At 39.5% G+C, this 25,896-nt stretch overlaps 1 protein-coding gene across 3 annotated transcripts in view; it reads left to right on the plus strand.

Moving 5' to 3' along the window:
- Positions 1 to 25,896, plus strand: part of zc3h18 (zinc finger CCCH-type containing 18) — a 56,245-nt gene that overhangs the window by 21,281 nt on the left and 9,068 nt on the right. For 2 of the 3 annotated variants that reach the window (XM_061917353.1, XM_061917354.1), the window contains exons 10-17: positions 4,754 to 4,936; positions 9,772 to 9,894; positions 13,698 to 13,790; positions 14,421 to 14,690; positions 20,643 to 20,753; positions 23,426 to 23,434; positions 23,631 to 23,839; positions 23,910 to 24,163. In XM_061917353.1, coding sequence (XP_061773337.1) covers positions 4,754 to 4,936; positions 9,772 to 9,894; positions 13,698 to 13,790; positions 14,421 to 14,690; positions 20,643 to 20,753; positions 23,426 to 23,434; positions 23,631 to 23,839; positions 23,910 to 24,163 — 1,252 coding nt within the window. The remainder of the gene's footprint in view (positions 1 to 4,753; positions 4,937 to 9,771; positions 9,895 to 13,697; positions 13,791 to 14,420; positions 14,691 to 20,642; positions 20,754 to 23,425; positions 23,435 to 23,630; positions 23,840 to 23,909; positions 24,164 to 25,896) is intronic. The other variant, XM_061917355.1, reaches the window with a different exon arrangement.

Here is a 25,896-nt window from a genome sequence, read left to right on the forward strand (position 1 = left end):
GTCACTGATAACCACTCCTTTGCTGACGCCATCAAGTCTACTAAGTCAGTGACAGAGAAAAGGCTCTGCCTTGAAATAAGGGGCATCAAAGAACTTCTTCAGAGTAAAAGAATCCAACAGATACTCTGGGAACCTACAGTAGAGCAGCTAGCTGACTGTTTGATAAAACGAGGTGCATCCGCACTTCAGCTCCTAAAGGCACTCAGTGTTGGAGAATGGAAACTGGAATAGAGACTATTCTTTTGTGGACATTTTTTTGTACAGGATTTTTTTTGTTAGTCACTATGGTCTTACATTTTTATACTTATGGACATTAATAACAGACTGTGACTTTGTGTTTATAAAAAAAAAAAGTGGGAGATTGTAAATGTTCTGTTTTTGCATTGCGCACTTTTATGGTACTTACGGTTCAGCCACTCTTTTATTGTATTTACGGTACCTCCCAGCATGCATTGCTCTATGCACGGGCTCCGGTTGTTGGTCAGTTAAGGTGAATGGCGGTGGCCAGTTTGTTATTGTGTTCCTTGAATTTACACTGAGTAAAATGTACTTCTACAAAGAAGAAGGTTGTCATTGAGTTATCATAAGTACTTTTTGAGCAGATTCAAAAATACCTCAATAAGAATGATAACTGTGATAATTCTGGTCACGATAACCCAGATATGATTTTTTCTTATTGTTCCATTCCTAGTCCAATCATCTTACAGACAGAAATATTCAGTAACGAAAGGCATTCGATGACTGCTTCTTGGCTGAGCCGGTTTTTCTCGCGCAGCAGTGTGCTCCAACTCTGTGACTTAATCATCTTTACTCAACAGCATGTAATTTCTTTCTCTACGTGGTCAGGTGTTCATCATTTCGCGTGTTGAGGCGTGATTGCATTAATGAAATGACATGTCTTGATTTCGACTTTGTAGACAATTTTAAGGCTATGAATGAGTATAAAAAGGTAACTGAAAGATTGATCACATTCTAGTCAGCTAAGTTGCACACGGTCTTCTCGGAATTAGGTACAGTTTTTGTGTAGTTGGGTTTGAATGTTTTCCGGCAAGCAGTATTTTCCAGCGCAGACTGGAACTTCTGAAACTTGTCTTTCCTCAAGGGGGAAATGTTATACTTTGATCATTTTGGTGGAAACATAGACAGGTTTTCAGGTAGTCCCTTTTCAAATTCCCTATGAATTTTAAAAGTTTCTGAAAAAATTATTGGGTTGGAATAGCGGCTGTTAACAAACTCGAGTGCTAGTTGTCTCTTCAATTTTAAGTCAACAGTTGTTGCTGTCTCACTAAGCTTACTAAAGCTTACACGTGTGTGTGTGCTTTGTGGGTCAGTGGGGATCTGAATTTTTTTGTTATTGGTTTGCATGTTCTCCCCGTGACTGTGTGGGTTCCCTCCGGGTACTCCGGCTTCCTCCCACTTCCAAAGACATGCCCCTAGGTATAGGTAGATTGGTAACAGTAAATTAGCCCTAGTGTGTGAATGTGAATGTTGTCTATCTGGGTTGGCCCTGTGATGAGGTGGCAACTTGTCCAGGGTGTACCCCGCCTATGGCCCGAATGCAGCTGAGATAGGTTTCAGCACCCCTCATGACCCTGAAAGGGACAAGCGGTAGAAAAATGGATGGATGGATGGGCTGATGATTAAATACAACCTTTGGCTTTGTTGTTGTTGTGTCTCTGTGTGAAAATGTATTTACCATGAAATTATGGACTCATCATGTCCTTATAAAGGGGTAAACATAAAAAGTCAGTAGAGGATCGAATAATTATTAGCCCTACTGTACAGTATGCCCCCGTTAATAAGAAACATTTGTGATCATTTAAATACTACTGGCAAGTTTTTGCTGAGATTGGTCGTGAATAGGGTTGAAAGAAAATGGAAATTTCTTCAGTATTACCACTTATGGCATCAAAGTCAGGTCGGGTCAGAAAATGTATTTGAAAAATGTCCATGTACTTGTGGATACACAATAAAGATGCTTTACAGATTACATAATTTGAAAATATTCAGAGATTTATTTAGAAAAATAAAATAAAAAATATCTCTGTACATTTTTCTTTGCAATAATCTGAAACCACTAATATAATAAATTAAGCACTTTTGAAATGTTGCTTGATTGTCAATGTAGATGAAGATGGACTAATTCAGCAATGGTATTTACTTGAATGACATCAACAAATTTGATTATTAATATAAACTATTATCTTTTGCATGGACAGTTAATTTTCTGTGCTATTTAAAAATACCCGAATATACTTTAATTTACATTGTTTTTATGGAGATCAAATATTTTTACAAAAATATGCTTTGTAAATAAAATAAACTTGATCAGTCACAAGTAAAACAAAGGGGCTTTTAGCTCTTTTAATTTTGTCAAATTACGTTGGTAGGGTGAGGACCCTTGCTCTACATTCTCACAAATGTGATGCAGCACTGTTTGCTTTAACCCTTTTATCAACGCACTCCAAATTGCTCATGTCTGATTATGCATTTCCGGAATCATCAAGTAAATTAATTATACTTGAAGCACTCTTTAAACATCGTCATCACCTGTTGATCTCCTTATTTTCTCACGTGAGGCCTGAACAAATAAAACTCTTTGTTACTAATTGCTCTGGGGCTTAAAATAGCTCATCAAGATTCTATTTTTAGTTCTAGTGTCACGGTGAATAGCGTCATCTATTTGTACTTACAGCACCACTGTGGAATGTGTTATTTACTCTTCCTGAGCAAAAAGATGCCACACGCATGCTGAGAATGAGATAATCGCGTCCCTTTGCCAAATATGTTTTTAATTCTTCCTTGTTGCGTTTAGTTAAAAGCTTAAACCTGTAGCTGCTCAATTTGGTTGAAAAGCAGTGACTAATCACATTGTAGTTAGCCTAAATATCCGTAAAGGCTTTAAAACAAAGTATTTTAAGCATCTGAAATACAAAAGTGGGAATCACCCCATGCATTTTTATTTTCACCAATATTTGGAATCATGCTTGTTGAAGTCCATGCAAAAAATAAACTCAGTTATTTGAGGTTTTTAACTTATCTTCTTAACCTGCTACCTAGTAAAATCAAGTAAAGTATTCTTGCATATTTTCGACTGAAACCCTTTTAATTTCTAAAAGCTGATGTTCCTTGGCGCTAGAAATTTTCAAAATGGGTAGAATGTGCCGTGGGCCTTCAAAATGGCATAGTAGGTTTTGGGGTGGAGGAGTCTGGTCGGGTGGTGGTTAGCTTGAAGCTAACAGCTAGCCTCTCTCCATCCTCGAATGATGTCGATCCATCGGGAGATAAAATTGAAGTTTCCATAGATTCACAAAGTTTAATATGTGTCTCTGTCTGACTGTCTGTCTTTATGTCTGTCTGCCTGTGCGTGTCTGTCTGTGCGGTTCCGTCCCATCCATCCATTTTCTGCTACTTGTCCCATTCGGGGTTGCGCGCTTCCGTCCCGTCCATCCATTTTCTGCCGCTTGTCCCCTTCGGGGTCGCAGGGGGTGCTGGAGCCCATTTCAGCTGCATGAAGGCGGTCGTACACCCTGGACATGTCGGCACCTCATCACAGGGCCAACACAGATTGACAGACAACTTTCACATTTACACACTAGGGCCAATTTAATGTTGTCAATCAACCTATCCCTAGGTGCATACATATATGTGTATGTATGTATGTATGTATATATATATATATATATATATATCTTGGAGAGAGAGAAAATTTCGAAAGATGGCACCTGATGGCCATGAGACGTAACTGCACTTTTTGTCCATATATATAAAAAATTGTGTTCATGTATTAAATGTAGGGCTGCCTATTATGGCCAAAGTAATAATTAAGATTATTGTTATCAATATTGATATAATAATTACTGATTGTTAGGTAAAGCAATGTTGAGGTGTGCACATAATACCATCATGTCATTTGTGATGTCTAATAAAAAGACTAGATAAACGTTATCAATACATCTAAAGACAAATATTAGGTTTTTTTTTTATTCATTAATAACATCAACTTGTCAGCTTTTTTGTCATTACATGATGTCTTTATCTCTATTTTTACATTTTGATAGGGGGAGGTTTTTTTTTTTTTTTAAGTTTTGTACATTTAGATGCTGTATCAGGACAAATCCATTAAGAGTTTGAGCAGAAATATGAATAAAGTTAGTCTTTTTTATTAATTTTGAGTGAAAATAGCAGGATGTTTGCATTCAAACATACAGTAATTCCTCTAAAAGTGTGTTTAAAGCCAGCAAGGCAGTGTTGTTGAGCTGTGAAAATGACAGCGCACAACCGTGATGTCATAACAAGCCTCTGTGCCGTGTACACACACACACACTAAGCAGAGAGTTTTGGAACTCTACACTTTGGCCAGCATTTGCAGAAGTCTATGTTTTTAAAGACAAAAGTATACGTTTGCGTGAGACAACGCAGAGATAAGTATGCGTATTTTAAGTATCCGTGTTCGTGTGGACATGGCCTTAGCTTTTTACAGGTTGGACTGTCAGTGTTACAAGTCAATAATATGTGTACAGCAATCCACATGTAGTCTTGTATGAAAGATGTTTTTTTGTCCCAATGTAAAATGTAACCTCATTAACTCCTACCTAGCTAACCCTTTTTAAATCTGTTCACAATTTCTCAATATGCCATACATGGTAACAATGGCATAACTACAAAGTGTAGCCTAACTTAATTTTATTTTGGGATACCTTGCCACCATTAATTGATACAATAGTTAACTGAATGTTTTCTGTCATTTCAGCAGACCAATGGAGCCTCCCACAAAGAAAGAGCTTGTTCCATTAATGAGACAGCCAGATGAATGGAAGGATCCTTGGCGTCGGTCAAAATCCCCTCGAAGAAGATCTGGACTGGGCTCACCACCACGCGGTCGTCGGAGAAATCGTCATTCGGGTTCTTCTGTTTCTCCGTCAAACTCTTCCAGGTAGGAATACCTACGTGGTTAGTGTTTGGATGATGAAAATGTTTTTGTATGTATTGCTGTCATACGATTAACATTTTTAATCGGATTAGTCACAAAAATGCTGTGGACGATTGTCTAGACGACTATAGCAAAATAAACACAATTATTTTTAGTGATGTTGTAATCACGATTAATCATCAATTTCAAAACATGAGTATTTATTTTACCACCAAAACTCAAATTTAGATATGGTTCGAAACAAACCGATATAAATTGAGTAACAAATAAACCAATAATAAGTAATAGCGCTAATAGTACATGTAAATGAAAATAGCAATTTAAAAAACAATTACATTTATTTTTTTGTTTTAATTGTCTTAATCCATCTATTTTACCACCATAGAGTGTATGCTTTTTGTGCCAAATAAAATGTAACAAAAAGATAATGTTTAATTAAATATTTAATTAAATGCACAAATACACATTTATTGGTGCAATACATCTTAGGACAATTTTGACAAGTATTTTAGGTCAAAGTATAATAATTAATGTAAACTTATGAGAGTGCTTTAAGTACATTATGCTTGTGTGAAATACTTCTTTGAAACCTTTTTGTTAGACCGGACGAGAGAAGTGGCCACTCACATGAGGCTGTTTTAAAAAAAAGGGGGGGGGAGCGCCTTTCGAGTTGTGACTGCTGTCTTGTTTGTACATTGATCTTACATTGATGTTGCAGACACAAGCAGATGAGATGTATAGTGGATGTATGGATTGTTCTTGCTTGCTTTAGCTCCGTAGTTTAGTCGCTGTTTCAAGTGACCGTTGCAGCATTGGTTAGTTTAGGAAAGAGCGGTTGACTGTGTCGAGTAAGAATGAGCGATACAGTCAATCAATCAATCAATCAATCAATGTTTATTTACATAGCCCTAAATCACAAATGTCTCAAAGGACTGTACAAACCTTTACGACTACGACATCCTCGGAAGAACCCACAAAAGGGCAAGGAAAACTCATACCCAGTGGGCAGGGAGAATTCACATCCAGTGGGACGCCAGTGACAATGCTGACTATGAGAAACCTTGGAGAGGACCTCAGATGTGGGCAACCACCCCCCCCCAGGGGACCGAAAGCAATGGATGTCGAGCGGGTCTAACATGATACTGTGAAAGTTCAATCCATAGTGGCTCCAACACAGCCGCGAGAGTTATACAGGACACAGTATTCTCCAAACAAATTTTCCTTCTCCTCACAATGACAACATTTCACTCACATGTCTCTGATATTCTGCGTTTTGACAGCAGATTCTGTTTTTTGGCCAATTATGTGACTCTGTTCACGGTTGTGCAAATGCGAAATCGGATGTCTTAGTTTTTTTTAAGTTTAGTGATTATGGATCAGGTATATGAGCGTTGCAATAAAATAAAAGCAGAAATTATGGTGAGATTTTAAACTTCTAATACACCTGCAATTTTTTTCATTCATTCTCTCCTCATCCGTTTCACCGTCACAAGCTCCAGAATTTGCGTGCATGTTATTAATTAATCTTTTTTTTTTTATCATTACAGTTTTATAATTGTGAGAAGCCATTATCAAAATCAGATTAATTGTCCAGCCCTGAGGAGGTAGCGATAAACGGTAATAACAACTACGTTAAAACGGCCAACGCATATTACCGTTTTTAAATAAAAGTCATAAAAATACTGAGATTGATAACTACTCTTTAATAAGCTCACAGACTGTATTGCGCCAACTCTCTATCTTAAATGCTAACATGAAAACAAGAGACATTAACGTCTTTCCTTATTAAGAAACCACATACTCTAATCTAAACACATTACTGTCTGAGCAACTAAGCTATATATAGTTACAGACTGCTGTCTTCCAGAGTGATCGATTGTTCCTCAGAGGAAAAAAGATTTGCTGAACAGAGTAGGACAAACATCCATCAGAAATAAAAAGTAATAATATATTTTATTTCCTATGCACTTTTTATTTAAATACATTTTAAGTGCTGCAGTTCAAACCAATATATAAAACAAAGCCATTGAAACCATTAAAACATAAATACAACGAAATAAAAACACTATCAGTGAAGCATGAGAAACAAAAACAAGAAAATTAGTGTTGGGGTTTAATGGTGGGTGTATCTATTTTAGTTATTTGAAATAGCAATTACTTGGTTAAAATATTTCAGTGTGTGTAAGGTCATTTTGAGCACATTCAACATACTACAATAATATTAACGTGATAATTGTGGAAACAACAACTTTGATATTACATTTTCATATCGTTAAATCCCTAATCACGATTCAATATCTTTCATAATTTCATCCATATTAATTATGTATCATTTACCTTAAAGAAAGAATCAAGAAAGAAAGGAATATATATGCACTTAGGGCCCTATTTTCCCAAGCACATAAGAGTGAAAAGCTACGCAGACTTGTGGATTGTGGCCATATTCCCCTCAACTTAAGTGTCACTATGCGCCTGCATCCATGACAGGCGCTCTGAGTGAAGCAACCCTAAAAAGTGGTCATTACCTGTCAAATCTTACTTTTCTTCTTATATACTGGTATCTGGTTTTGTTTATTTGGGATCTGCATAATTCATGAAAATGTGAAATCAAACCATGAAGGCATGGCAGAGATATTTCTACAACAATTTTGCCTTTTTACATACTTCCTCCAAACAAAGAGGTGGGAATTTTCTCCATTTGTAACTATTTTCCCAAGTATGATGTCAGGGGATATCTCCATTCTATGGTAGTTTTACCCAAAGAGCTTTGGGCAAGTTTTTCATTGTAGTCCGACGTAGTCAATCATTTCTCATTTTTCTCTATCCTCTTGTTGTGGGGCAAACTGGCTCTTACATCAACATGTATCCCCTGCTGTTGTTATTTCTAATACAAAGTAACGTATAGTATAGGGGCAGAATGGCTCAGGTCGTAGAATGGTCTCCTAACCTGAAGGTTGCGGGTTTGATCCTCAGTGCCCTTGTAACAAAGTATCCAGCTGCTACTCATTAGTATATGTGGTCCTTGTTTCAAAGCGCTTTGAATACATTGAAGGTAAAAATGCACTATATAAGTAAAATCCATTTACCATTTAGTTCTAACTTATTTTATGTCAGTAGACTTAAAATGGTACCGCTAAAAACTATAACACGGCTGAAGGGGAGAAGACGCACTTGAAGTTGAGGCCCATAAGTATGACCACCCATTAAACTGCGCATCCGGAAGAAATGGTCAGATAGTGGCTTGAAGATAGTTTGTAAAACATAATCTATGCAATATTTTGATCAAAGAACCACCATTACATGTTATGTCGATCACAAGGAAGTGTTTTCCATCCATCCATCTTCTTCCGCTTATCCGAGGTCGGGTCGCGGGGGCAACAGCCAAAGCAGGGAAACCCAGACTTCCCTCTCCCCAGCCACTTCGTCTAGCTCTTCCCGGGGGATCCTGAGGCGTTCCCAGGCCAGTCAGGAGACATAGTCTTCCCAACGTGTCCTGGGTCTTCCCCGTGGCCTCCTACCGGTTGGACGTGCCCTAAACACCTCCCTAGGGAGGCGTTCGGGGGGCATCCTGACCAGATGCCCGAACCACCTTATCTGGCTCCTCTCGATGTGAAGGAGCAGTGGCTTTACTTTGAGTTCCTCCCGGATGGCAGAGCTTCTCACCCTATCGCTAAGGGAGAGCCCCGCCACACGGCGGAGGAAACTAATTTCGGCCGCTTGTACCCGTGATCTCATCCTTTCGGTCATGACCCAAAGCTCATGACCATAGGTGAGGATGGGAACGTAGATCGACCGGTAAATTGAGAGCTTGGCCTTCCGGCTCAGTTCCTTCTTCACCACAACGGATCGGTATAACGTCCGCATTACTGAAGACGCCGCACCGATCCGCCTGTCGATCTCACGATCCACTCTTCCCTCACTCGTGAACAAGACTCCTAGGTACTTGAACTCCTCCACTTGGGGTAGGGTCTCTTCCCCAAACCGGAGATGGCATTCCACCCTTTTCCGGGCGAGAACCATGGACTCGGACTTGGAGGTGCTGATTCTCATTCCGGTCGCTTCACACTCGGCTGCAAACCGATCCAGGAAGTGTTTTAAATGTAGAAAAAAATCATAATGTGACCCCTTTAAGGATTTTTGACCCTATGCACTTCTGAGGCTGCAATAAGTCCAGTGCCCCAGATAGATGAAACATATTACACTTGAAGTCTGAATGCAGTTGTACGTCACAAGTAATATGATAAAATAGACTTCCTGAAAGTTATCAAATATTCTGATCGCTTCAATTGGAGACGCCTGGAAACATCCATTGATATTACTATAAAAGGACAATAATGTCACTCTAAATGAACTAAAACCAAAATATCCATCAATTTACGTTGCATCTTTGCTTGAGTGGTAGAGAGGACGCAATAACGACGTTAACTCAAAGCAACGGCACAATGGGCCATGTCTAGACTTACAATTTCGGCTGGGTGTTGATTTTTGAACTTTGCAACTTTTTTTTATTTTTTTAGAAAATACACACTAGTCTATCAGACGCAGTAAAAAATAAATAGGTAATCATTAACTATTGCTTTATAGAATGCAATAATGACCAAGAATGAAATTAGCAGAATAATAAAAAAATGTTTTAATTGATTTGATGGACTTTTATTTGACATTTATTGTCAAAATAAGAAAGAGAGACTGAATTGTGTGTGTGTGTGTGTGTGTGTGTGTGTGTGTGTGTGTGTGTGTGTGTGTGTGTGTGTGTGTGTGTATGTGTACTCTATTTTGTATTTTTAAGAGGTATTTCATTACTCCAGGGCATATACTGTAAATTTTCTCTATTGCAGGTCTTCGTCTCACTCTTCATCCTACACAGGCTCTGGATCATCTCGTTCCCGCAGCCGTTCTTCAGTCAGCTCTTACTCCAGCCACTCCTCCCATCGCAGCTCGTTCAGTGGCAGCCGCTCTAGGTGTGTTTGTTTCCACTACCTGTATCTTGCTGCTTGGGTGCAAACATCAGTGCTGATTAAATGTTAACTAGATTATAACTAGGTTAAGATTTTTTGGTTTAAACTGACTACACAACCTATGTGTACCATGTTTTTATTTCTCTTTTTTTTCTAATGAGTTATTAGGATTTCTCCTATAAGTATCTGATCGTGGCGCGGCACCACTGCTAAATTGAAGCCGTCACACCTTAAAAATGTGGGGGGTTTTTTGACGTGAAAATTAAGTAGTAGGTTGTATGAATAGATATATAGCCTATATTATTTCAACACAATTGGCTAGTGTTGCACAGAAAATGTGGCCACTGAAAAACTTGAATCAACCGTAAGAAAGACACACAAGAAAATAGCTTCACCGACTTGAAAGACCAGCAGCTGCCACTGGTATACAGCCTGTGTTACATTGTACAATGATAACAATTATAAAAATAGAGCAAAACGATATAACAAAAAGTAATTACTAATAACACAGACTTATTTTAAAATGTATGTAAAAAAAAAAAAAAAATTGCATAAAATATATACATATAAATGCATCAACAATTATTCAAATTATATAATGAAGTCACATTGACCACGCCCCTCAGTCACACCTCCACCGTCTCATAGAGATTTCAAGATGGGGGAAACCCTATTATGAAATATCTATTTGGTAGGGGTGTAACGGTACACAAAAATTTCGGTTCGGTACGTACCTTGGTTTAGAGGTCACGGTTCGGTTCATTTTCGGTACACTAAGAAAACAACAAAATATTAATTTTTTGGTTACTTATTTACCTAATTTGTACACAATGGCTTGATCCTTTTAACATTGGGAACACTATAATAATTCTGCCCACGTTGATCCACATTAAACTGCTTCAAGTTGTTGCTTGGATGAAATAAAATGACAAAACTTTTCTTCTACATATAAAAAGTGCAACATTAACCAGTTTCAAGTCAACTCATCATGCTTAATTTATTACAGCATTTGGGAAGCCTGTAGTTGATTTTTTCTTATGTAAATGTTATATTTGTATCAACATGTGATAGCAGGGACCCTGCCCTTCAAAACTAGGCTGCTACATTACTAATGATTAATGTAACTATAGATGAAAAATAGTGGCATAGCAATAGGAGAGACTATCCATACCTAAACACCACGGAGTTCATGTAGGCTTTATGATGCACTTACATTATTATATACACTATCAGAGGCAGAAACTCTTCATTTAACATAATGTCCTTTTTTGCTGCTTCAACACACCTCAATCAACACTGTCCGTAACACACACACACACCGGTAAAAGCTAACCAGCCTTTACCTAAAGCCAGTACTGCAAGTGAGCTGAGCTGCAGTTTGTTTCTAGAAGGCAAACAGGCTCATAGTGATGTTTATAAAGTAGTTGACTTGGAAGTGTTTAGTATAATTTGGGGAGAGTCCGTTGCTTCCCTGCTAAACGCCTATCTGCTTGACGCTGAAGCGCTGACTAGATGCGCTCTGAATACGCACTGCTGATTTGCTTGTTATCGCTACTGTTGTAACCAATCAGATGGTTGTGTGGGAGGGACAAAGCAGGGTGCTGTGCAGGAGACAGAGGCAGAACGGAGCGGAGCAGCTTGTTAAGACTTTAGCATAGGCGACTACTTCATATGTTCGTGTGGAACTCGTTCAGTACGCCTCCGCTCCGAACCGGAACCACCATACCGAAACGGTTCAATACAAATACACTTACCGTTACACCCCTACTATTTGGCCAATGAATATCATTATGTCATCATTGATGGCTTTTAATTTGATTTCGCTTTTCAATAAAGCCAGACTGTATCAAGGATCTCTTTTGCGGGACTGTATTTAGTTAACTCGCCCCTACTATTTGGCCAATGAGCATCATTATGTCATCATTGATGGCTTTTAATTTGATTTCGCTTTCCAATAAAGCCAGACTGTATCAAGGATCTCTTTTGCGGGACTGTATTTAGTTAACTCGAACTTAAAATAGTATGTGACTTTTGTGACAATAATTAAATTTTCAAGTATGTTTACATTGGGAGACAAACCCAGTTTTCAGACAAAACATCCCCGTCATAAGATAATTTCTAACCCTAGTGGCAGATTAATCTGTACAATTTTTGGCCCTTAAAATATTAAACTGATTATTGTTCAAGGCTAGTTTTGTTCTTTTTTCAGGTTTGAATGTTGAAGTGACATACAACTTTTTGGGAAATGTGCCCATCACCACAATTCCTATGTGGGACAAAGAACACACATCTTTCCTTTTCCTGTGTGTTCTAAAATGGGGGAAAAAAAACCTTCTTTTACATGTCCGCTAACAATGCAGTTAATGGGGATACAACATTTCCTGCCTATAAATCCCTCAAAAATTATCCAGGAGCCGTTTTATACACACATTGTGTTTGGTCTTACCATAACGTTCTTTTCTTGGTGAAATGATCAAAAAAATGCGTAGCAATGCACGCTACTTCTGTCTACAACAGCGAAGAGAACATGTTCTTTGTTTGCAACTGCGAGTCATGGCAGACTTTTCAACCTGGTTTTTTTTTTTCGCTTTTGAAATTCATTTCGCACAGTCGATCTATGTCCCATGGTAGTAAAAAGCTGTATCTGATACATAATGTCCAAGCTTGGTTATGACTATAGCTATGCCCCACCTATTCAACGCTAACATGAAAACCAGATACGTTAACATCTTTTCCCACTAAGAAATGTAGCCCAATCAAATCTTTTATAAACACGTTGATGTCTAAACAACTAAGATACAGAATTTACAGTAAACATAAAGGATGTGATGTGCTGTCTTTGGACTAAATGATCAATATAAATTTGTGTCACGTTGAAACAGATAGACGTCCGTTCAACAGGTGGTAAACTCGAGTGATGTTACATAAACCGGAATTGAAAAGAACAGAGCACCCAATTTAATTTAAAAAAAGACACATTCTAAAAGGTTTACAAATTAAAATGGGAGAAAAAAAATTTAATTTCAACAAACAAATAAAAATAATAGGTCTCTTATGAAGCCACTAAATTATTTGTTTCCCCTGCCTAGAAAGTATATGTCTCTTGTGTGACTATTTATTTTAGTTATTTTAAAAAATGCAACTTGGTGAAACATTTTTTGTGTGTTATAAGTACTTTTTGAGCAAATTCAACAAAACCATGATGATAATGGTAAATGTGATCACTATGGTCACAATATCTTTATCTAGCCTTTTTATTGTTTGGTTGTGTATTTCGTTCCCCCACACCTCCTTAACAAAGACAAATGTGTTGCTTTTGGTTGTGATTTTCATTTGAGTGCAAAATTTTTAAAAAAGTTTTATTTCTATTACTAGTTTTTTATTTAACTTCGATACGTTCCAATTACAATGTTATAATGTACCCAAAATTTTTTAATTTTTTTTATTGGTGGATTGATCGCTTTAGGATTTGGGACAGCGTTGTCTCTTTACCGTGATGACGGTGAGTGTATGAACAATTTAATTGGTCCTCTGTGACCTGTTAGGGAATTTCACTGGTCTGTCTCGAGCCCTTGATTATTGCTGGCATGTGGAGGCCGTGAACCCGGAAAAATCCATAAATTAGCCGCAGGGTTCAAAGTGTAGTGGAGTCAGTAGTGGCTTATTGACTAGAAATTATGTTACGTTGGTTTCCTGTCACGTACCTGGTTTGTAAGCGTCGCATAAAAGCATAATGTTATACTCTCAGAATTACAACAACAGAAATGTGTGTGCTGAATTGAGCTTAATTTTTGTTCTTGATTCAGGTCGAGATCATTCTCCTCATCTCCCTCACCTAGTCCAACTGCACCAAGGAATGCCAAAAACAAACCAGACCTTCCTCCAGTGCTTGCTAAAGGGTAAATTATGTGCATGTTTTTTTTTTCCCCTTTGATTTGATTAAAAGGCTGTAAAAAATACTGAATTTAATGTTTCGAATACAAACAAGACATTTGACCAGTGTTTTATTTATTGTCACTTCACCATAGGAGCTGATGTTTGATTTAAAAGGGCAATATTTATCATTCATTATCTATTTTTATGATCTTAGCACAAATAGAGGCTGTATTTTTTAACATTCATGAGATATATATATCATGCAGCCTAGGAAGTGCATTATTGCTGCATTTATGTTCAAAGGTATCATTTAAAAAGCCAAAACCACTATTTCATAGCTACTTAGCTTAAGCGCTAAGCAACTTGTCAACACTCGTCTAAATCGACCACAATGTATTTTGCCTTCAATTAGTTGTGCATTGCTAAGGTGCTCCTGCAATATGAAAGTGTCTTACCACAAAGGTTGCAGGATATTTAATTAATACTTACAATCTTCACAAACTCAAAATGTTCAATACTGATTAAGATCTGCTCACTTCATTGCCCGCCAAAATTTTTCAAAACAAATTAGCATCTCTGATAGAAACCTTTTTTGCTTACACATCAGCCATGTGCAGTGTGTTTTAAAATGTGTGCCGTTCTCCTTTCCATAGAATTGCACTGAAGCAGGCAAATGCGCCTCCTCCACGCAGAGATAAGCCTCCTGTAAAGAAAGCTCAGAGTCCGCCACCAACTGGTGGAGCAGTTGGCAGGCCTTTAAAACCCTTGCCAGAGGGAGGAAAGCCTCCTCTCAATCTTCGAGAGTCCGGAACCATGGTTGTTGAGGGAAGTGGTGGGATTGGTAGAAACCCTTCTTCACGGGAACCTGGTAAAACTCCCAACCAGAGGGAAGGAAGACAGAAAGAACGACAGCCTTCTCGTAGGTAAGTGTCTTAGCGTTTTACATATATATATATATATATATATATATATATATATATATATATATATATATATACAGTGAGAGTAAAAAGTATTTGATCCCTTGCTGATTTTGTTGGTTTGCCCACTAATAAAGACATGATCATTCTATACTTTTAATGGTAGATGTATTCTAACAGGGAGAGACAGAATATCAAAACGAAAATCCAGAAAACAACTTTCAAGAATATATTTTAATTCATTTGTATTTCATTGAGGGAAATGAGTATTTTATCCCTCTAGACAAAAGCAGTTAATACTTGGTGGAAAAGCCTTTGTTTGCAAGCACAGCGGTCAGATGTTTGTGGTAGTTAACCACAAGGTTAGCACACATATCAGGGGGAATTTTGGCCCACTCTTCTTTGCAGATCCTCTCGAGATCATTCAGGTTGGTGGGCTGTCGCTTGGCAACTCGGACCTTCAGCTCCCTCCATAGATTTTCAATAGGATTGAGGTCCGGAGACTGGCTGGGCCACTCCACGACCTTAATATGGTTCTTCTTGAGCCACTCCTTTGTTGCCTTTGCTGTATGCTTTGGATCGTTGTCATGTTGGAAGACCCAACTACGGCCCATTTTCAGCTTCCTGGCAGAGGGGAGGATGTTGTCCCTCAAGACTGCACGGTACATGGCTCCATCCATCTTCCCACTGATGCGGTGTAGTAGCCCTGTGCCCTTGGCAGAGAAACACCCCCAAAATATAATGCTTCCACCTCCATGCTTGATGGTGGGCACAGTGTTCTTTGGGTCATAGGCAGCATTTTTCTTTCTCCACACACGACGTGTAGAGTTTAGGCCAAATAGTTCAATTTTGGTCTCGTCTGACCATAGAACCTTCTCCCAATCACTTTGTGCATCTTTGAGGTGATCATTGGCAGACTCTAGGCGGGCCTCCACATGTGCCTTCTTAAGCAGGGGTACCTTTCGGGCACTGCAGGATTTTAACCTATTCCGTCGCAAAGTGTTGCCAACTGTTTTCCTGGTGACTGTGGTCCCAGCTGCCTTGTGGTCATTCACCAACTCCTGCTGAGTGGTTGCAGGACAATTTCTCACAGGTCTCATGATCATTGCAACCCCACGAGGTGAAATCTTCTGTGGAGCACCAGATCAAGGTCCGTTGATGGTCATGTTATATTTTTTACATTTTCTAACAGTTGCACCAGTGGTTGTTACTTTGATTCCCAGCATCTTGCTAATGTTTTTGTAGCCCATTCCAGATTTGTGCAGGTCAACAATCCTGTCTCTGAGGTCCTGAGAGAGTTCTTTTGTCTTACCCATGTTGGAGAGCTTGGAATCTGTCTGAGTCTCTGATCAGGTGTCTTTTATACAGGTGATTAGTTAGAACAGTTGTCTTCAATTCAATCTTCAATTCCCAAGTTGATTGGGAGTGTCTAACTGCTCTGTGAAAGCCAGAAATCCTAATGCACACTAGGGGATAAAATACTTTTTTCCCGCAATGAAATACAAATCAATTAAAATATATTCCTTAAAGTTATTTTCTGGATTTTCTTTTTGATATTCTATCTCACCATGTTTAAATACATCTACCATTAAAAGTATAGAATGATCATGTCTTTATTAGTGGGCAAACCAACAAAATCAGCAAGGGATCAAATACTTTTTACCCTCACTGTATATATATATGCAGCAGAGTTACCCGAAGGTTTTTTAGTTAGGGCTGGCTGAAAACTGTATCATAATATAAGTGTTTTATATTGGCCGTTATTGATCATTATTAGGTATGTAACTATATTGTTGATACAGCTGTATTGTAGTTTCAAAATCCTGTCAATAATGCCATGATGGTATCAAACGAAATCTTAGTGAGTTTAGTTTTTTCTGGCACTTTTGCCTTTGCGGGTCTGAAAATAAACTGCAATTCCCTGGACCCTCTGTGCAGCACTGGACCGCAATGTGGCGAGAAAGAGGAAGCAGGAAGTGAAGTGTGTTCCACTTCATAGTAGAAAATCCTAATAATCGTTTACGTTGCTAACAAACAAACTGGCCAAAACAATCTCTGTGGTCGAGGTATATAAAGCACACCACGTTCGTCTCCGGTGTTTCAAGCCAAATAAAGAAAATGTCAAGTTGCGTCATGCCGATAGAATTCACCTGCTGCACACCAAACCTACTTGATACCTTAAGCTACCATCACCAGGAAAAGACAAAATTGACAAAGCTAAACGTCAATTTGTGAAGTTTTTACATGATTAAAAGTTCAAATGTGAGTTAACTTTAATGGTAAATCATATACACTACATTGACAAAATAAAGCATGTTTTATTGTAAGTTTGAGCTGTAGTATATTAAGAACTATATTTAACACTTGTGAAATATGTAAAACATGTCAAGTGTGGCACAGGGGCCATTTGTGCAACACAACTTTTTTATGGACCCATAGAAAAAGCTAAAATGTTGACAAAAATAATGGGGAAAAAACACATGAAAATGTGTCTTTAAATATACGTATAATGTTTATTTAGCCTTTGTATTAATTAGCCTATTCATGGTGACATCAGCCGCCCCCACCTTTCTATTGTCTTTTGTAGTTTTTACCAAAAAATCGAGTTTTCATGTATAAATATCAGGATTATCTTTTGGCCAAAATCGTGCAGCCCCACATTTAGCCCTGGACACTGATGTATGCTTACATCTGCCGTATGTCAAAGTTAGGTAGATGCTTAGAGGCTGTATGTGTTTGAAACAGCTCTTCTCCTGGTACAGACCATCCAAGATGCGCTCCACCTATGCTCACCGTAGAGAAAAAGGACAACGCGCATGCGTACATGACAGCCATGAAAGTCAATCATTTCATTGGGGCCGGACGACAAGGTTTACACAAATGTGCCTGCTAATTGTGACAAATATATAGGCCATCCATCCATCCATCATCTTCCGCTTATCCGAGGTCGGGTCGCGGGGGCAGCAGCCTAAGCAGGGAAGCCCAGACTTCCCTATCTCCAGCCACTTCGTCTAGCTCTTCCCGGGGGATCCCAGGCCAGCCGGGAGACATAGTCTTTCCAACGTGTCCTGGGTCTTCCCCGTGGCCTCCTACCAGCTGGACGTGCCCTAAACACATCCCTAGGGAGGCGTTCGGGTGGCATCCTGACCAGATGCCCGAACCACCTCATCTGGCTCCTCTCGATGTGGAGGAGCAGCGGCTTTACGTTGAGCTCCTCCCGGATGGCAGAGCTTCTCACCCTATCTCTAAGGGAGAGCCCCGCCACCCGGCGGAGGAAACTCATTTCGGCCGCTTGTACCCGTGATCTTATCCTTTCGGTCATGACCCAAAGCTCATGACCATAGGTGAGGATGGGAACGCAGATCGACCGGTAAATTGAGAGCTTTGCCTTCCGGCTCAGCTCCTTCTTCACCACAACGGATCGATACAACGTCCGCATTACTGAAGACGCCGCACCGATCCGCCTGTCGATCTCACGATCCACTCTTCCCCCACTCGTGAACAAGACTCCTAGGTACTTGAACTCCTCCACTTGGGGCAGGGTCGCCTCCCCAACCCGGAGATGGCACTCCACCCTTTTCCGGGCGAGAACCATGGACTCGGACTTGGAGGTGCTGATTCTCATTCCGGTCGCTTCACACTCGGCTGCGAACCGATCCAGTGAAAGCTGAAGATCCCGGCCAGATGAAGCAATCAGGACTACATCATCTGCAAAAAGCAGAGACCTAATCCCGTGGCCACCAAACCGGAACCCCTCAACGCCTTGACTGCGCCTAGAAATTCTGTCCATAAAAGTTATGAACAGAATCGGTGACAAAGGACAGCCTTGGCGGAGTCCAACCTTCACTGGAAACGTGTCCGACTTACTGCCAGCAATGCGGACCAAGCTCTGACACTGATCATACAGGGAGCGGACTGCCACAATAAGACATTCCGATACCCCATACTCTCTGAGCACTCCCCACAGGACTTCCCGAGGGACACGGTCGAATGCCTTCTCCAAGTCCACAAAGCACATGTAGACTGGTTGGGCAAACTCCCATGCACCCTCAAGAACCCTGCCGAGAGTATGGAGCTGGTCCACAGTTCCACGACCAGGACGAAAACCACACTGTTCCTCCTGAATCCGAGGTTCGACTATCCGGCGAAGCCTCCTCTCCAGTACACCTGAATAAACCTTACCGGGAAGGCTGAGGAGTGTGATCCCACGATAGTTGGAACACACCCTCCGGTCCCCCTTCTTAAAGAGAGGGACCACCACCCCGGTCTGCCAATCCAGAGGTACCGCCCCCGATGTCCACGCGATGCTGCAGAGTCTTGTCAACCAAGACAGCCCCACAGCATCCAGAGCCTTAAGGAACTCCGGGCGGATCTCATCCACCCCCGGGGCCTTGCCGCCGAGGAGCTTTTTAACTACCTCAGCGACCTCAGCCCCAGAAATAGGAGAGTCCACTACAGATTCCCCAGGCACCGCTTCCTCAAAGAAAGACGTGTTGGTGGGATTGAGGAGGTCTTCGAAGTATTCCCTCCACCGATCCACAACATCCGCAGTCGAAGTCAGCAGAACACCATCCGCACCATACAGGCATTTTTGTTAAATCAATTTTCTTTAACCACTGTTGGTAGCATATGGTACCCAATGATGGTGGTCTTGTATGTTTTGTTTTTTTAAAAAGTTCAATCTTGAGCGAGTGACATCCATACATTGTTTTAAATGCAAGTTTCACCTTGACCAAAGTAAATTACTTTTTTTAACCGTCTGGCATAATTAAAGCGTAGGGCTGGGCAGTATAGCAAAACAAAATGATCCCGACTATTTTTTTTCGTCATCAGATCACTATTGACATCAAGATTAATCAATTTATTTTTATATTTATTAAAGGTGGATTGTCCCGTTCATGATTATACCGAGTACCTTTGCATCCTTACTGTTTACTATTGCAGTATCTTGTAACAGACATTTCCACCATGTTCGATTGAGGTAATATATGCTAACAGTTGACAACTGTCAGTTTGGTTCATATTAATGATTTTGTTTAGAAGTGCAACAGGCAAGCAGGTAACCCACGCTACAGTCTTTGTCACAGTGTTGCTTCTTTTTCAGTGTGTTTTGCGGGGCTAAAAATAAAATTTTTCCTCTCAAAGTTATTTTGTTGTACACTTACAACAATTATGACATCAGGACATTTGCTGTAAGCTTTGCTCTGGTTTGTGGAAAAATTGGAAGATGCTGGCAGCCATTCAAGGTACCCCAAAGCTGCCACAAATGATTAGAGGATGCTGACAGAACTGTGGACACTCTTTTGGTTTTGGATAATATCGGACCGTCTGCCCTGCAGGATGAATTTGAGGACCAGAAATAGACAATTAAGAGTGAAAAGAACAGAAATAAACCGTTTAAGTAGCACAGAATTAAAGGTCCCCTTTATTTAGAAAAGTATTGATATACATTTTGGTATTGGTACCAAAATATTGGTATCGGGACAACCCTAGTGCGCACACATTATCTATGTATGTTGTCAGCTAATATTGGCGATTTGTCAGAGTTTAGCTGCTAACGTTAGCTACTATTGAATATATCTTGCACTTGAGTGCAAATTATTTGTTGCTTTTTTGGGATTACTGTTGTGCATACAGGTCTGTGTACACATGCTCCAGGAGTGCACGTGTGTAGGAAACAGCGGTGAGTGATAAACCTGAACACCAGACTATTTTCTTGGGCCAATGATTCACTATCTAGTACTTGTGAAAAATATCGACATTTTAAAAGTAGTTATGTTCTGTTAAACTACTAGTGGTAGTATAAGCTAGCCGCTGGTGTTCTTTTGATAATTTTTGGTTTGAAAAATTAGCAAGTTGCAGAGAGCCCCTTTAACTCCTAATTAGTAGTTATTAAGATATGTCTCTAAATGCTGTGTTGACCATCTTTCTTTTACTGTTCTTTATTACTTTTAGGCGAACAGTAAGTGGAAGTGTTAGCGGAAGTGGCAGTAGTTACTCTGGCTCAAGCTCTAGGTCTAGGTCTTCTTCAAACTCCTTGTCACGTTCCGGATCCAGGAAATCCAGGTACGTGCATGCTTTTTAACACATTTTTGTTGCATAAATACTACGGTTAAGGCAAGATCTTGTGTCAAAAGATATTGTTAGCTAAAACCTGATTATATTTCTCAATTGGAGAAAAGCTGTCTTGCAGAACAGTCAAGTGTTTTTGTTTTTTTTTCATACTGTGGTAAGTACATTTTTCAACTAATCGCCAGCCCCAATATATTATATTGTCAACACCTTGATGCAGCTTCTCATTACTGTGTCAAGACTGATAGCTTGTCATTTATATCTTATATTATCTTTGATGCAGGAAGCCCGCTGGAGACCGTTTCAGAGCACTTGTGTAAACATTTTTTACAATTTTCACGCATTAACGTTCAGTCTCAAATGTCCTGTCCTGACTAAACACAAAGGCAAGGCTTAAAAGAACCACACTATCATTTTCTTCTTACTGTTCTGAACTGACCCTACTGTTATTCTACATTTAACCAAGGAATGGAAACATATCTAATTGCAATTATGTAGAATTTACAGTATCTGTTTTGTCACGGTGATGGACACTAATGCAGGACTATTCAATGGGCGGCCGAGAGGCCAAATCTGGCCTAGGAATGCTACCATAGTCCCCCAAGTTTAGTTAAAACTTGGGAGACAAACATTTTTGGCTCAAATTTCTAAAAACACTAGAGTCCTATTGGCTGACTGTGAACACATCTGGGGATTCTTGCGTTAACATTTTAACTTTGCGAGCAAACATAGAACACTGGCATCCAATCCTGTGATTTACATAACTGATAGGTTTTTCAAGGCACAACTTTAGGTCTTCTCTTTTTCAGCAGTCGCATTTTTGTCCTCTTTTATCTTGAGGGCTAGTCAATTGGTCTCTTAAATTTCTGGATGTCCATCCATCCATTTTCTACCGCTTATTCCCTTTGGGGTCGCGGGGGGCTCTGGTGCCTATCTCAGCTACAATCGGGTGGAAAGCGGGGTACACCCTGGACAAGTCGCCACCTCATTGCAGGGCCAACACGACAGACAACATTCACACTCACATTCACACACTAGGGCCAATTTAGTGTTCCCAATCAACCTATCCCCAGGTGCAAGGCTTTGGAAGTGGAAGGAAGCCGGAGTACCCGGAGTGAACCCACGCAATCACAGGGAGGAAAGGCAAACTCCACAGATATGTATCCCCCAAAACAATTTAGTTGAATATCCCTGCACTAATGTGTAGCCTTTTGAACATTTGAAAGCTGTTTCATTGTTCAGTGAAAGGAACACAGTCCATTGTGGGATACTGGTGTACCTTCAGATTTTTAAGATGGATAATTAATTTAATACATAAGAGACAAGAAAATAATTACGCTTAAGAACAAATGTATACTACTGCACTAACATAGGAATGATTACTGTATTTTCCGGACAATAAGGCACACTTAAAATCCTTTTTTTTCTCTGAACTCAACAGTGCGCCTTATAACTCGGTGCACTTAATGTAAGGAATAAGTTTAGTTGAGCTCACCCACCTCGAAGCTATTTTATTTGATACATAGTGTATTAAGTGTGACCAGTAGATGGCAGTCAAACATAAGAGATAAGTGTAGACTGCACTATGATGAGTAAAGTAAAGAACAACAACATTTTAATTCTTCCATTAAAAATATAGAACAATACACATAGCGCTCAAAAATCTATCAAAATATTTTAGTACGACTTCAGTAAACTATGACGCCGCACTGCTTGAAAGATTGTCGGCGCATTAAACATACAAGTATTACTATGGTGTATGTGTGTATAAGGTGAGACATATCTGGCGTTTTGTTTTGCAATATTATGCAAAAGCAACTTTTTTTACCTTCTGTATACCCGCTGATCTGTATTTGGGATCTGCGTAAATTCAGAAAAATTGCGCACATCTGCGCCAACACCGTAGTTGAAAAGCTTCTTCTTTTTCTCTATCTTCTTGTTGTGACATTCATCCTCCGCTGTTGCCATTTGTAATATAAAGTAGTGTAAAGTTCTTACTTATATCTGTCAGTAAACTCGCCATGAAAGGGCTAAAACATACCTGCGTAGTAAGTTTACATTATTCACACAAGGAACTTTAGTTATTAGAATTCCTGTCGGGCGGTTTTTCACGGAACACATTTCCGGTGTGGTTGTTTTCGGATGAGGAGATGCTGCTCTGTCATTGATTGATTGAAGTAAAGTCTGAATGTCATTAAAATTGTTAGCTCCATCTTTCGACATTTCTTCCACTCCGCTACAACAAAGAAGACATGGAGAAGACGCTGCCGAAGGTGAGCCACGTAAATAAGACCGCCCACAGAACGGCACTTCCGGAAGCGACTGTCAGAAAGCGGCTTGAAGATGATCTGTAAGACATAGTCTATGCAACATTTTCACCAAAGAACCACCATTCCGTTTTATGTAGACTACAAGGAAGTGTTTTCAATTAAAAAAAAAAAAAAGACTTCTTTAATGCGCCCTATAATGGGGTGCACCAAATATAGGAAAAAATATCAAAAATAGACCATGGTCCGGAAAATACTTTAGATAAAATAAAATGTTTACGTCCATGACTGCAGTTTACCCTCAGCAGCTTAGTGCATCTTAGAACTGAGTTTTCCACCAAACATTAATTATGTTCCTCTCTCTTCCTTCTATGGGCCTGTTGTTGGGAAACCGTTCAGAAAGTCCAGGTAAGATTATAATATAAGAGGTGTGATAAATGGAAGCATGTGCCTGCAGAGTTAGTCTCTGTTGTCAAAAGCAGAAATGTACTCATGCTTATGTCAATATGTGGGCGTGTTGCGCAGTGTGCAAATGCCTGTCTTTTCCACACAACTGTGATGCAAGCACTTTGCTCATGATTAACCTTTTCTTTTTTTACGGCAGGTCTCTGAGTGTGAGCAGTGTGTCATCAGTGTCATCAGCATCATCAAGCAGCAGTTCGGTGCGGAGTGCAGACTCTGATGACATGTATGCTGACCTGGCGAGTCCCGTGTCTTCAGCCAGCACCCGTTCACCCACACCAGGTCACCCCCGTAAAGAACGAGGAGGCCCGGTACGGGATCGTCCTCCTCAGAACAGAGACAAGAACAGGGGTCAGTGTGCAGGTGGAATCAAATGCATCATGCAGTCACACTGAACACTCTCTTTTGTTCTCCTTTATAGGAGAGAAGATCTTGAAGAAAGATGAAAATTTAAGGGAGGATCGCAGAAAGATGAACCCACCTGGTGGTCCACCGCGAGGTGGCAACCCTATGCCCAGACCAGTCCCTGGAAGTAGAGGTGGTCACCCTCCTCACCACCCTCCTCACCACCCTGCGCACCACCCTGCGCACCACTCTGCTGGAAGTATGCCGCCCCCAGGAAGCTATGGAGGTTCAGGTTCCCATAAAGATATCAAACTCACGCTTCTCAACAAGGTTAGTTTGGTTGTCGAAATTATCCCAATTTTCTGGATTCATGACTTTATATTTTGTCTGCATGTATTGTATACCACCTGATGTAAGACTATCTGTTCATAGTCTTCTGTCTGATGCATCCAGTGTAAATTGTTGGTGCAAATAACAAAGGTTTTGTTTTGTTTGGATCACATTCGATCTGTTTTGTAGAACATCACAATGCAGGGGTTCGCAAACTTCTTCCACTTAGGGCTACATACAGAACAACGTAAGGATGTGGGGTCAACGTCCATACATTTTATACAAAAATAAATAATAATGCAATGTAATATATTATAAGCTAGTTAAAATAAATGTTCATATTTAAGCTTTGTGGGATAGATGACAACACAATTGGGAAATCTCTATATATCTTATAATTAATTAAGTTTCTTCTCAGAATATGCTAAGGGCTGATTAAAAAAGAAAAAAAAGCAGCTCTGGACCAAGGGGCCAGAAAATGTTCTCCATTTCTTTAATTGTGCTAGGGTTATAATTTTTTTTTGCAAAACTTGAAAAGACGGAAAAAGAATAAATATTTTAAGGTAAAATACTACATCAACTATATCTAAATCTTGTCTGACTGGAATCCATTTTGAATTGCAGGTGGCTGTATTCAATTAGATAGTAGGCAAGGGTATGGTTACTGTCTGAAAACTGGCACTGCTCTTGCTTCTAAAATGGACACATTTAAATAAGGTTTTTAAAATATTAGAGTTATTGGAAGAAAGAAGTAGGGCATTTACAAACAATAATGTACAGTAGAAAGTTACATGGACCTTTTAGACATCTCTAGCCTGCAGCCTTTCGCGTGGCACTAAAAAGCATTAAAACATCATTAAATGGATTTTGAAAAAATTAAGGCCTTAAATGGCATTATAAACCATTATATGCGATGTCCAAAACATTTTTAAGTACATTTACACATGATACTCATTTCAAAAAAGTTACTCATGTGAAGTAGGGCTGGGCAATGTGGCCTTTTATTAATATCTTGATATTTTTAGGCCATGTCTCGATACACGATATATATCTCGATTACTTTGTCTTAGCCTTGAATGATCACGTGATGCATATAATCACAGCAGTATGATGATTCTATGTGTCTACATTAAAACATGCTTGTTCATAATGCATTGATACATGCTCATTTTAAACTTTCATGCAGAGTGAAATCACAACTAAGTCAATTGACCAAAACTGTATTTATTAAACAGTTATTAACCAGAGGCAAAAACATTCATGTAAATTCCAAAACAGAAAGTGCAAGATTGTTAGAGACATTTTAAAACAAGCTATGAGTGCACTTTTGTGAATGATGTCACCAAGATGACATATCAAAACAACACTAAATTAAAGTGCACTTTTTGTACAGAATGCCACTACAATAATTTAAAAAAAAAAATAAAGTACACTTTTGTAGATAATGTCACACAAGGTATTTCAATAACTGTTAAATCAAAATTAGCTCCATAATAGGTTCCTGGGGACGTTATCTCCTTCAGTTATTGACTCTTTTCATACGGTGTTGACCTGGAAATAGTTGCTTTGGCATTTTGTGGGTGTGGCACCGGCCGGAGATGTGGACATGCAGGGTTTGAAGCACTCTTCATTCTCTAGCGGGTGACTTCAAATAATGCTACATTAGCTGTGCTGCTACTTTTTGTGGCAACGCTTTTGCCGCATAAATGTTGAACATATTCCTGCTTGAAGCC

This window comes from Nerophis ophidion, linkage group LG12 (assembly GCF_033978795.1).
Source record: "Nerophis ophidion isolate RoL-2023_Sa linkage group LG12, RoL_Noph_v1.0, whole genome shotgun sequence".
In the NCBI taxonomy this organism is placed as follows: Eukaryota; Metazoa; Chordata; class Actinopteri; order Syngnathiformes; family Syngnathidae; genus Nerophis; species Nerophis ophidion.